The sequence below is a fragment of the Falco rusticolus genome, chromosome 6 (assembly GCF_015220075.1).
Source record: "Falco rusticolus isolate bFalRus1 chromosome 6, bFalRus1.pri, whole genome shotgun sequence".
Lineage (NCBI taxonomy): Eukaryota > Metazoa > Chordata > Aves > Falconiformes > Falconidae > Falco > Falco rusticolus.
The window spans coordinates 30,236,661-30,249,116 of record NC_051192.1 but is presented as its reverse complement, the minus strand read 5'-3'; the positions used below and the strand labels follow the sequence as shown (position 1 = coordinate 30,249,116).

The following is a 12,456-nucleotide window of genomic DNA, read 5'->3' as shown; positions in this document are numbered from 1 at the left end:
TTACCTGAGATGTATGAATTTGCTCTGGGTATTGCTTGTGATATCTCCCTTCTTTCTACGATAGCTATGAAACTCTGCCGCGGTGACTGCATCTTTGCTGGCACTTTTTGTAACCCAATGCTCACTATTAGCCAAATTCATAGCAGTACCTTAGGTGTATCACAAAACAGTCCTTCTGTTCAAATATTCTGTGTCACGTGAGTGTGTATTGTAATTGTCTAGCAATAATCTTTGCCTCTTGTAGACCATGACTCCTGTGTAATTCCTTGGGAACATTGTGTTGGAACTAACGTGAGTGATAACTGTATTTAATAATTTATGTGGTGTGCTTTGAGAAGCATAGCATATATAGGCTTGTGAAATATTTGGTTTTATTCCATAATAAGAAATGTTCATTTAACTTCTTTGTGTTCCTTTTTTGTAATTATTATTTTATTTCCTCCCACTCCCTTTGTTTGTCTAACTGGTTATGAATGAGCAGCTACACAATTTCTTACACTCTTAATTTTGGATTATCCTGTTGGCTAACAGTGTAAACTGCAGTTGTTCTGAAGTCGTAATTTTGGCCTCTAAACTGACACTTTAAAAATGCATTCAGTGTTCTTTTATCAAGAATTTTGAAGTATAACTGTTCAAGACAAACCTGACTATTTAATTGCCACATTAATTGCTTTATCCTGTTTTCTGAAGCCTTCAGAATAATAGCAAAAGTTGTTTCAAATAAAGTAAGATCTACCTGAGATTCTTCCATTTTCTTCTGTCTGCCTGCAGGGAGAGGTCTATGCTCTAAGCAGGCCATGGAGGCCAAATTCGGGGGGAGGGAAATAAAAATCATAGGAAGTGTGTGACTCCAAGGGTGATTTCTCAATAGGGTTGAATTCTCCTCTTTTTCTTCTGACTCAGTAGTGAATTGCAGCTCAAGTACTAATCCTTGAAATTGAAAGCTCAGTTGTTCAGAAGCAGTGTTAGTTGTATTACAAGAGGACTGACTGTCACAAAGAATGTCATTGCAGGTTAGCCTATCACAGTCCACTCAAGCAAATCAGGTTATAGGTGATTTTTCAGTAAGTAGTGCTCAGTTGTAAAAGTTCACCAGGAGCTGCTTTTGTTGTATAGAGTTACTAAGCATTTCCAGAGTCTTTGCAGAAGTGTTCTTGAGAACGTGTCCTCCAGCAGTTTTCCACAATAGCTCTCACTTTCTCATGCGCTCCGGAAAAATACAAGTTAGCTAGCCAAGTTTAAAGGAATGTTTTTCCTTTAGTATGAGAGAAGGGCAGCCAAGATCCAAATAAGCTCTGGGTTGATGTGATGTTCTTCTTACCAAAGTACGCTGCAGTGTTATTAGTGGACTATCTGGGGGAAAACATATAGATAGCTTCCTTCAGAGTATGAAAGGGATGTTCCAAAAAGGATGGTATAAACAATTAACAGCTGCTAAAAGGAGAGAGACCATCTGGTTCTGTTAAGTGTACCAAGTAACTGTCATAATAATCTCAAGTATTACTTTGTTTAAGATGGTACAAATGGAAAATTATTTCCTACCTGGAAGCTTAAGAAAGGAATGTGATGTCAATCCTGATATATGCAGGTCTCCGATAACTTCTCCTTTTCATGAGAAAGCAGGAAACCTTGATGGTAGTAAACATATGAGTTGATGAAATAGTGGATTTCCTACTTAAACATGAGTAATTGAATTCTGATACTTCGTAAGTCTACAAAACTAAGTTTACCTTTTCACCAGGTATTTCAGAGGCAAGGTGGTAATCAAGTTCTGTAAAGTTAGTTGTAGCTACTGTCTTATTATTTGCCCAGTGCAATCAATTCCTGAATAGTCAACTGTCCACCTGAGTCATTAGCCCTGCTGCGGGAGAGATTGGACCTAATGACTTCCTCTGTGCCTTACAACCTAAATTATTTTGCAGTTCTTAATGTTTCTTTCTGTATTTAAGGTCTGCTCTAAAGTATATCTTAACAGTAGTTTCCATTGATAATGAAGATTGCTGGAGCCAAGTTCGTAAAGATAAAATTGAGTAAAGTGGCTAAAATTGAATTTTTTTACACTATTCAGTAAACAGGAATTGAAACTCTTCCTAGAAAAATGGTGTTTTGAAAAGGTCATAGCAAATTTGAAGGAAGTATGGGAAAAGTCATTTGAGTGGGTTTATTTTCTCCTCCACCCTCCACATTAACCTTTCATATGGGTTCATGAACATTTAATCCATGCCAAAGTGAACATACTGCTGACGTTTCATCTTGCAGTGTTAGATGAAGGCTAGCTCATGCATCTCCATAACAGGGGTAAATGGGTGCCACTTTTGCAAACAACCAGAACTTGCTCTGAAAACTGGCATCTGGCAGTGTCTCTCCTGAGCTGAGAAATTCATGTGTGCAAGTGTGCATTTGCTCCCCCAGTGCTATCTTGTGCAGGTTACATGGTGATGCACGGTATCAGAAAAAAAGTTTTTCGGAGAGAGTACTTTCTAGAGGGCTTTATTAACTGAAATGTGATCAGTACTTACCAGCTTCTTAAAGTTTTATGCATATTATTGAGTATGAAAACAAAAAAGCAACTGATTTTTTTCACTCCAAACTGGAAGAAACAGTCGTTTCTCTACCATATGTAATGAGTTACATTTTATGGTTAACTGTTCTATCAGTGTTTAAAAATGCAAAATCGGGGCTGAAAATGCAGTACATCTTCTGCTCTTCAAAACTTCATTAGTAGAAGAAATACTTAAATATTATGGTGTTGTGTTGTGGCATAGGAATCAAAGTTAAGGCTGTAAATTGCTAGTTGCCAACTTGAATGCTTATATGCCCATTTTTTAATTGCATTAATTGAAATTGGATTTTGAAATTAATTAAAATTAATCAGATTTAACTGAAAAGCCTTCCAATGGAAAGTAAATCACTGGCTCTTCATGTATTTCAGGTAACATTCAAGGAGCAACAATAGTGGATGCCCTTGATACACTATACATCATGGAAATGAAAGAGGAATTCAAGGAAGCCAAGGAGTGGGTTGAAAAAAACTTAGATTTCAATGTGGTAAGTAGCATTGCTGATAAACATTTAATGCTCTGTTCGGTCTCCAGGGGCCAACTGAAGACTGGGTTTTGATAGTGCAAGCATGATACAAGGCTACAGAATTTAGATTGTTGATAGACAAAAGAAGGTAGGGAGCAGAATTATAATAAACTTACTGCTCTGCTTATATGCAGTTTTTCAGTCTGAGAGGTTTAGGTAGATGGGAGGCAACGAGCTGGCCTGAAGGAAGGAATAAGGTTATCGTTGTAAAGCAACAGAGACCTTTCAGCTCTTTTGGACGCAAGAACTGGGATACTTCAAGCGTTAATTTTTTAGTTATGTAAACATTTTATATGTTTGCTTTGTGAAATCTTCCACAAATGTGACTTGTGTTTAGAGAAAACTACACACCATAAATACCGTTTAAATTCCTTTCTGTATACTACTGAAGTTGAACCCCATGAGTTAAGCTGAACTACTGACACAAACTGAGCTGCTTTAGTCTTAAGAGGCATCAGATCACAACTGCATGTATAAATCTTCCTATTAACTGGTAAATATGCAGCTGAGAACAGAGTTCATCAAAGTTCATTATTAAAGTTTCTATTCTAGAAAGGCCCTGAACAGGACAGAACCTCTGTAAAAATTCAATTAAATTGAAATGGCCTGGGTTTTGGTTTGTTTGTTTTTTTTCTTTTGGGGGTCAGAGTACTTGTTATTGCTGGGTATAGAGAGCCAATGGAGTACTTCTGCTGATCAGTGTAGGAAAGTAGGAAAGTATTGTGGGCACAGTACACTGAGCTTAAAAGCTCTTGTAGGTGATGTATGCAATGGCAGAAACACTTTCTGAAAACAAAGTACTCTTTCTAATATGTTATGCAAAAGTCAGGATTAATTATGTTCTCCTACATGCTTGAGAATTAATTATCATTTTAAGAAGGAGAAGTTAAGAAGAGTGGATATTATATAGTTTATATAAGCAGCAATTTAGTGTGCATTAATGTTTACATTAATAGTGTAAATACAGGATATTAATTTGTGCTTCCAAGTAGTGTCAGATGTCTGAATGACATGCTGACTGTAACTTGTGCATAAGATTTTTTTTTTCTAAAGGAATTTTTGTAATATTAAAATCCTTTCTTATTAGCTTAACATTATTAAGATGTTTAAAAATGTAAGAACAAAACATCATAGAAAATAGCAAACTCCACTTTAAAGGAAGAGCTGAGCTCCACTTGGAGTAACACCATAAAGCGCTGTAGAGTGATTTACATTAATAACACTAAAATATTCAGGTTTATATAAATCTTGCTAGATTTTTTACTGGAAACTTCTAGATGGTATTGCCTACAGCTTCAACTCCTCTTGTTAATTTATGTACTTTTTAAAATTAGGTAGCCTTTTTTTTCCCCCCCTCAGTAATGCTTAAAAGCTATGAAGTCTTTCAAAATGTCTGAAATTTTGTATGGCATTAGTTGGTCAATGCCACAATCCAGCATTTACCAAAACTTACAGGTAATACTGATATTCCTGTAAATAGCTGCCTTGAGTTTGACACCTCACAAAAGATTTTTTTTAATCTTCATGATCATATAGAATTGAATTCTACATTGACAACAGTAATGAATAGATGAATTTTCCCGAAATGGAACGAGCAAACGACAATAAATAACTTGGTATCAGTTTGTTTAATGGCTGAATTGTTTGAAGCTGCTCAGCTTGCACTCATTTAGTTTTCCACTTTAAATATAAGTTCTAGTTTCAAATGTTGCTTTGTATTTGTATCTTACAGTTTAAAGTTGGAAATTACTTAGCACAAAGAACAGCAGGGCCCTCTCTTTTGTGTTTAACCATTTATCATTTATTAGGCATTACTTGACATTTTCTGCATTAATGTTTTGTACACTTACTTGCTCCTGTTTTAGAAACCTTTCTCCCATGAAAGTGATTTAGTTTTTAATAACTGACACACTGACATATCTTTAAGTGTTATTTCTTGTGAGTAGTATAAAACATGTTTCTGTTTATTTCCTGGGCAGTGACTGCTTAATCGTCTTTTGGGGAAGCATGTTTGGCCTTTATTTATATAAATAGAATTATTTTTTCTCTCCACTTAATCGTAGAACTATGCTTTTAAAATCTTTAATTTTTTTTAAGATGTTCTTTACAAAAATAGCTGTGACTACTCTGTAGCAGAATCTTTTCTCTTTATATTCTTTGTCAATGCAGCTGGATAAAGCAAGTTTTCCTCTCTAGAAGTTTGTAATACATCAGATATTCGTGTATATGTTGAACTATTTGGCCAGCACTCAATCATTCTCATCACCTGATCATAAAAGCTTCCAGATGTCACTTTCTAAAGTAGGCAGTAGTTCATCCACATAAAAGGATTTGTAGAATAAAGATGACTTAATGAGAATTGGCATCATCTTGTCACATATATATGTTTCAGTTCCTCAATTCAATGAATTACTATTCAGGGTTACTCTTGTTTACCTTTCTGAAGAAAGCAAACTGTTTTGATTTCGAAGGAAAATTCTAGTTAAGTAAATGCCACCTTTCTCAGCAAAGTTGTGAATTTTGGTAAGCTTGTGAGTGGAGGTGTTTGGAAGCTTCCCCATTTGGCTTAGGCGATTTTTATTATAGCTGGAGCTGTTAGCCCTGTGATTTTATAACTGAGATATCCACATAAGCAATGCTTGGAGGTTTTTTCTTTTATAACTGCTGAAATTCCTTGTGTTTTATACCTTGTTGAAGTTTCAGCTAAACTTGAGTGGTCCTTCAGGAATTAAGTTGGATTTTCTGTTAATATTCTAGGAGATTTAGACATACATATACCTTTGGAAAAAGTTGATGTTTGCCGTGGCTAAATCCATGGTCTTTGCATCGTGGATTTGTGCTCTGTTTTCTATTAAATCACTTCACCTCCATGGAGGTGTATAGTTTTGCTCTTCAGTTAATATGGCTGAGGGTTTGGCCTGACCTCCCCACGCATGCTGCTGCTTGCACACCCCTTCCATGGTGCTCGTGCGTGGCCGTGCCTGAGGCTGCACTGGGACAGGTTGTACATCAGCACTTGCAACGGAGGAGAAAGGAGCCAGTCTTTCATGGGATGACTAGGGAGCTTGGCTGTTTCCTAGCTACAGCTACACACTGCTGCATGCTTTTTTGGGTTTATTTTTTCATAGTTTGCTTTAGAACCTGCACACACAGAGAGCATTCATAGCTTTCTGAAAGAGTTTCTGTACCACCACCCAACTTCTGCTTCATGCTGGGGAGAAAAAAAGCTATTGGCCTCTGCAGTGCAAAGGGTGAACCCCAATGAATCCATACTTGGGAAGAGAGATTGGAAGAAGGATCTTAATGAGACACATGAAGGGGTCAGGGTTAGGAGAGGAGTGGTGTGGGGGTTGAGCCGCATGGCACAGCAGTGAAGGACTGGGAGTTCTTAAGTATTAGAACTGATGGCGCTTTGCTTCTACACCCAGACACACCCCAGCTTCTTTAGGGTGAGAGACTTAACTGATCCCTCCCCTTCTTCTTCAGCCCTGCTAAATTCCTTCCCTGCAAAAGGACACTCTTGCCCCTACTGCATACTGAGAACAGTCCTTGGCCTACATGTTGTCCTAAAGTGTGCCTGGGCATTGGCTGGAATGACAGGGGCCCAGACCAGACCAGAAGGTGCTAACTAATTAAATGGTATGTGGGATGGTGCTTGAATTCATGACCTGACTCACTGATCAACTGTCTGATGTGCGTGTAGTCAGACAGGACCAGAATGGGAACAAGGTATGGAGCAGGAAGCTGTGTGCTTGTTGAGACAATAGGAAAATGGTTATTCTACTAGGAGATTATCTCAAAGGTGAATTTGGAGTCAAACTAAAATAACCTTCCTGTTGGTTATTAGTGGATTTTGCTTTGTTTGCCTCATCCCTCTCTGTTTTTTGTCAAAATGAAGGATGGTGGGAAGTTATGATTGCTCAGTCAGATGAAAGTCGCAGCAGTCTGTGCAGCAGCTCTACCTATGTGGATATAATTTAGCTGACTTTAGTTGACATTTTGTGTGAGCACTGACTCGTTGCATATTATGTGTCTCATCACAGATACTTTCCATTGTTAACTGCATAGGACGATCAACCTAGGAAAGAGTTGCTGTTGTGCTGTGGGGAAAGTGTGAAGAGCGTTTCGTTATTTGCTCTTGCAAATAGGTACTAAATGAGTTTGAGGAACTGCATAAAGAGAAGAGAATGAATAAGACAGCAAGGATACGTTCAGTCTTGTGTACTGCCAGCACTCTTAAGCAAATCTGTTTACAGAGGTCAGTCAGTCACTGTTATCTGATTTTATAAGCCACCCTGAAGCTTGAAGGCTTACTTAGCAGTTCTGATTTTCATCTTTGTACCTAGCTTTGCAAGTTCAAGTATCTTTTGAAAAAGCTTCGAGTGCATCTCCATGCAATGTAGAAGTTTTGTGTGTAATATATCTACTACTTTAGGAAGTAGAAAAGAGTGGAAAAAAAGTATAGAAACTTGGAACTTAAGTTTATCTCTACTGCCATGTACAGATTAACATACAACTTTTCCAAGATCACAGAATAACAAATATTATTTGTATCTTATTATTAATGCTTCCAGCATTTATATTTAGCTCAAATCTGTCATGGTGGGGCAGTCAGTAACAGGGCAAACTTTCAGAATCGAGATTGTTAATTTCTAACTTCAGCACGTACAAATTTAATTCCTACTACTCTCAAACCGTAGGCATTATGATCGACCTGTTAATATATTTAACAGATCATAACCTAGTGATCTGGCTTGGACGCAGATAGGGTTGTGGCACTTTATTTTTGGTGTTTTTCTCTCTTTAAGTGAGAAAATTAGAAAGTTTCCTAATATAACAATTTGTGGCTGAATAGCTTTACTATTAAAAAAAAAAAGCAGCACGTGGGAGGTGCGAGCAATTTGACTTCAAGTAAATGTACAATGGGTCTGTGAAGAACCTTAAGAAAGTCAGCAGCTGAAAATGGTTCTTTAGTTTGTAAGACTATGTCGCAGCACTCTCCAGACTATCAAGCTGCAGCAAGGTCTTTTACCATCTCATGCCAGCATACTCTTCATGCCAGTCCCTCTGCTGCCTTCTCCTCATCTCACCTCATCCAGGGCACACTCTCTCTTCTCTTACTTCTTCCTCTCTCTGCTTCTTCCTGAGCTGCTCTCTCTTCATTGGCTCTCAACCACTTAACCAGCCACAGCTGCACCTTATCTACATTGGCCAACCCACCGCCCCTGAAGCCAGCCCACAGCTGTATATATTAACCCAGCTTCATTCCTCTACAATTCCCCCCCTTTGTTTTTTTTTCCCCCTTTTCTTTTTTAACAGGACTATATGTTTACTACTTTGCCATATAATTTATTAGTACACTCTAAATACCAGACTTCAAAGTGACTTGATTTTGGTTTGATTACGAATAAGAAATTATTTTGATGGGCTGAAAGGAGATCTTGCACATTTATTATTAAATCCAGTTCTTTTGCTACTAGAGTTCGTTAATGCCTTTAGTAGCACTTTATTTTTGTTCCTGTTTAAGATCTTAAAGTTTGTCATGTGGGGACTTTATCAAGGTTAAATAACATATTATGCAATAACCAAGCTTTGACAATTGCAATAAGAAGGTGGCTAAAATGGTTTCCCTTGTCTATGGGAACAGAGTATTTTAGCAGGCTGCCACTAAATTTCATTTGTGGAATACAAATGAAACTTACTTCCCCCACAATTGCAAGTAATTAAAATGTTGTTAAATTACAGTAGCTTAAAGTGAGCTCTTGTGATACTCTTGGTGTCTCTATCATACTTCCCAGACTGCTTGAAAATGCTAGAATTTGTTGTTCCCAACCTTTGCGGTTTAACTGGGAGATATTATTTAAAAGTAATAATAATAATAATTACTTCTCTCATTTCACTGGAAACATGGTTCCTTTGTGTCCATTTTTTAGTCTAGAATTATGCACATTATTCAGCTTTGCTCAGTGTGGAGTCCCTGGTGTTCTCTTGCACAGCTTGTTAACCTGCAGGATATGGGCTGTTTACAACGGTACGGTATGGTATGTAGGTGTGGGGGGAGTACCTATAGTCCTTGTACATAGGAGCAATAGATGGAAATGCAGATGAGGTAACTGAAGTTTTATTACACTCTTGATGAGACAAGAAAAAGAGAACTGAAAGAAAGAAAGTTTTGGAAAGAACCTGTGCAAAAAAGACTGAAACAATTATTTGGTAGGATTTGTAGCCTTATTTGGATCTTTATAAAAACAAGGAGAGTAAGCTTTTTATCAGATATAAATTAAGATATTGGGTATAAATTATTGTGAATACATTCATCCATGTAAAAAGCACACAGTATTTTCTCCAATTGAATTATGAATGGCAGAGCAAGTACCAGTGTTAATGAGTGCCAGGTGGAAGCTTATACTAGATAAATAGAATTTGGTTGTATTTCAAATGAAATATTTCAAAATCAAATATTTCAGAAGAAAACATAGACAAATTGTTTTGGCCTTGGTCTACAAATTTATGGAAAGGAAGACTTTCAGGAATGATGCATTAAGGAAATGATTCAGAAGGATGTGAATACTGATTTTTGGGAAGCTGGAGGAGTCAAAGGAGAAAGGCTTCAGGAGAGCCCAGCTGACAGTAGTTTTGTCGTCTGAACAGTGCTTTCAACACTAAATTCAACCACAGCTCGTTGAAGCTTTAACAGTTTACCAGTTGTAGATTAATTCTCTGGTTTACAGAAGGGCGAGGGAAGTGGTGAGATGCAGCTGAGATCAGATTGGCCCTGTTGTATGTTTGCAAATAAAGTACAAATGCAGGGTAACATAAACTAGCTAATGTAACAATTCCTCCCTACCCCATTTGGGAATACTTGTTGCTTTTGGAAGATGGGGCTTCCTAAGGTATAGTCAACCTCCCTTTCTTTAAAAGGAGTGACTTTAATAGGTTTAGTGGTTAAACCTGTAACATCCTGCAGCTTCTTGAGTGTTTCCAAGCTATGGTTCTTCTCTTGCTTAAAAAAAATCTTATTTTATATGCTTATTTTAGCATTTCTCCTTGTCAAGCCAAAATGTGGTAACACACAGCTGTTTCGTCCTTTTGATTGTAGAGACTTGCTTATTCGCATAGCCTGAATTTGAGAAGGAGCGGTTTCCACCATAAGTAAATAGGTTCACTTTGGTGTTATGTGTCTAGCCAGCAAACGTAAAGGATGTTACACCTCTTTGTCAAAAGAATTTTGTCTTTAGAAGCCAATCAAGGAAACCACATGAAATTCCATACAGTTGTCAAGTTTTAACCTTGCATCATGTAATGGATACATATATTGCTTTTCGTTTCCACTTTCTGTCAGTATGGTGAACTGCAGTCACAATTTCTCTGGATTTCATTTAGTGCTTGGATGATACCATTTATGATTCACTTATCAGAAGATCAAATAGCGAATGATAAATTATTGAACAAATGTAAGATGAAAGACCAAGTTACTCATATACTTCAATTAACATAAAAGCCCTGGAAGTAAAACAAAAATACGTTCCCAATATACATATCCCTTTCCCAAGCATCTACATACTTTAAGAATCCTTTATACAAGGGAGGTCTCCAAAATCAGCAGCCAGAGTAAGATGATATTGCATAGGAACAGTAAGAGCTTAGCACAGACCATGTACTAAAAAAGGTGTTTCAGATATCGTCATACACAACACATGGCTGTGCTGCCTAATTGGAGTACTAATGAAAAGACTGTAAAATTAGAAAGAATATCTATCCAGTTGGTCAGAGCCATATTACATACTTGGGATTTTACAAAAGGAACATCATAGTCATTTTAAAATAAGCCTATCCAGTCACTTCTCTTTACAGAAGTTCCATTAGATATAATGGAATTAATTCAACCGTATCTCAGACCTGCTATATAATGATAAAATGATGGTTTGAAAGAGAAGACTAAACTTAAAATAAAAAAATAAAGTAATTCTGGCCTCTTCAGCTGCTGAAGTAGAAACTTTGGGAAGTGAAGATGGAGGGGTTTGCTATATGTCTTGGCACTGTTAAATAGATCATAAGGTATTTGAGTACAGCTGGATAGCTGGATCCAAGAGCAAAATAAAAATTAACATTGCTTACTTAGGATCTGAATGCTGAGTAGAAATATACAGATTCATTTGTGCAAATTCTGTGTGGATGATGACTAGAAATGTGAAAAGAGGGTAGTGATCAAAGTATGGCACCTTAAGCGTGTAATACAAAAAATTTAAAAAACAAAAACAAAATAACAAAAAAACCCAAACAAAAACCCCCACCAAATCAAAACATAAAGAAGGGTAAAGTTGGTATAGCAGAAATTGCTGCTTTTACAAGTTCACTTTTCTTAACAGACTTCTTCACATGAACTTTCCATGTAAAGATGAATCTTTCTTTGACATGAAATTATAAAACTTCTTGAACTGTTTTGCAAATTGCTGTAATTCCTGTGCTTTCTGAGAATACTACTACCTTGATGTAATGAGTTTAAGAATGACTGTGTATTAAGCATACAACATTCAAATCTACCATTAATGAAATGTCTGTCCATTTCATTAATTGCATCTGCTTTAGTGGCTTGTGTAAAAGTTTTAGTAAGAGACAAGGATTTCAAACAAAGGTTCAGAGATGTGTACAAGTAAGGTATTGGAAATCTGTTAACGTTAAAATAATGGTTAACTTCAAGAAATACCCTGAAAGATCACCACTTCAGCAAACATTCAGGATTACAGTGCAATTAATCTTTGTGGTTTGACATTAAAATCTTTATTCACATTACTTCAGAGTCTTTTAGTCTGTAACTGATTTCCAGAAGCAGATGTTGGTGCATACGTACTGAGCTTTTCTTAAAGGGCCTTTGCATTCCTGGAAAGATAGTAATGGTTTGCGAGTTAAATGGCCATATTAAATCCAGAAAGGCAAAATGTAAGGTACTGGAGACAAAATATTCAGCTCATATATCACTTCAAGCAATTCAAAATGAAAAAGTAATTTAATTCAATCCTCACAGGAAACACAAGTGTCTGGGATATCTGATTAACTCATTTCCTTGTCTAATACCTACCTCTTTACAGCTTCAACTTTCCCACATCAAAGAAAAGTTCTTGGCATGTGCTGAGGCTCAGGACTGAAATGGAAAGAACTTGAGCTTATGAAGAAGGTTCTTAAAGTGAAATACTATTTTTAGGCATTTCAGCTAGCTCAAGCTCCAGGGAAAAGAAGCTGCCCCTATTAGTCCTTTTAATCATCCTTTCTTCAGTCTGATCAGGTCAGCCTTTCTTAAGTCTGATCAGTTCTTTACAAGCTGTTTTATGCATTGGATGTAGTTAAGGTAGACTTCTTCATTTAATGTAG

The 12,456-nt window shown here is 36.8% G+C and overlaps 1 protein-coding gene across 3 annotated transcripts in view; it reads left to right on the top strand.

Moving 5' to 3' along the window:
- The window catches only part of MAN1A1 (mannosidase alpha class 1A member 1), a 151,768-nt gene that overhangs the window by 48,097 nt on the left and 91,215 nt on the right, over nt 1-12,456 (top strand). For all 3 annotated transcript variants that reach the window (XM_037391545.1, XM_037391547.1, XM_037391546.1), the window contains exon 3: nt 2,933-3,048. In XM_037391545.1, coding sequence (XP_037247442.1) covers nt 2,933-3,048 — 116 coding nt within the window. The remainder of the gene's footprint in view (nt 1-2,932; nt 3,049-12,456) is intronic.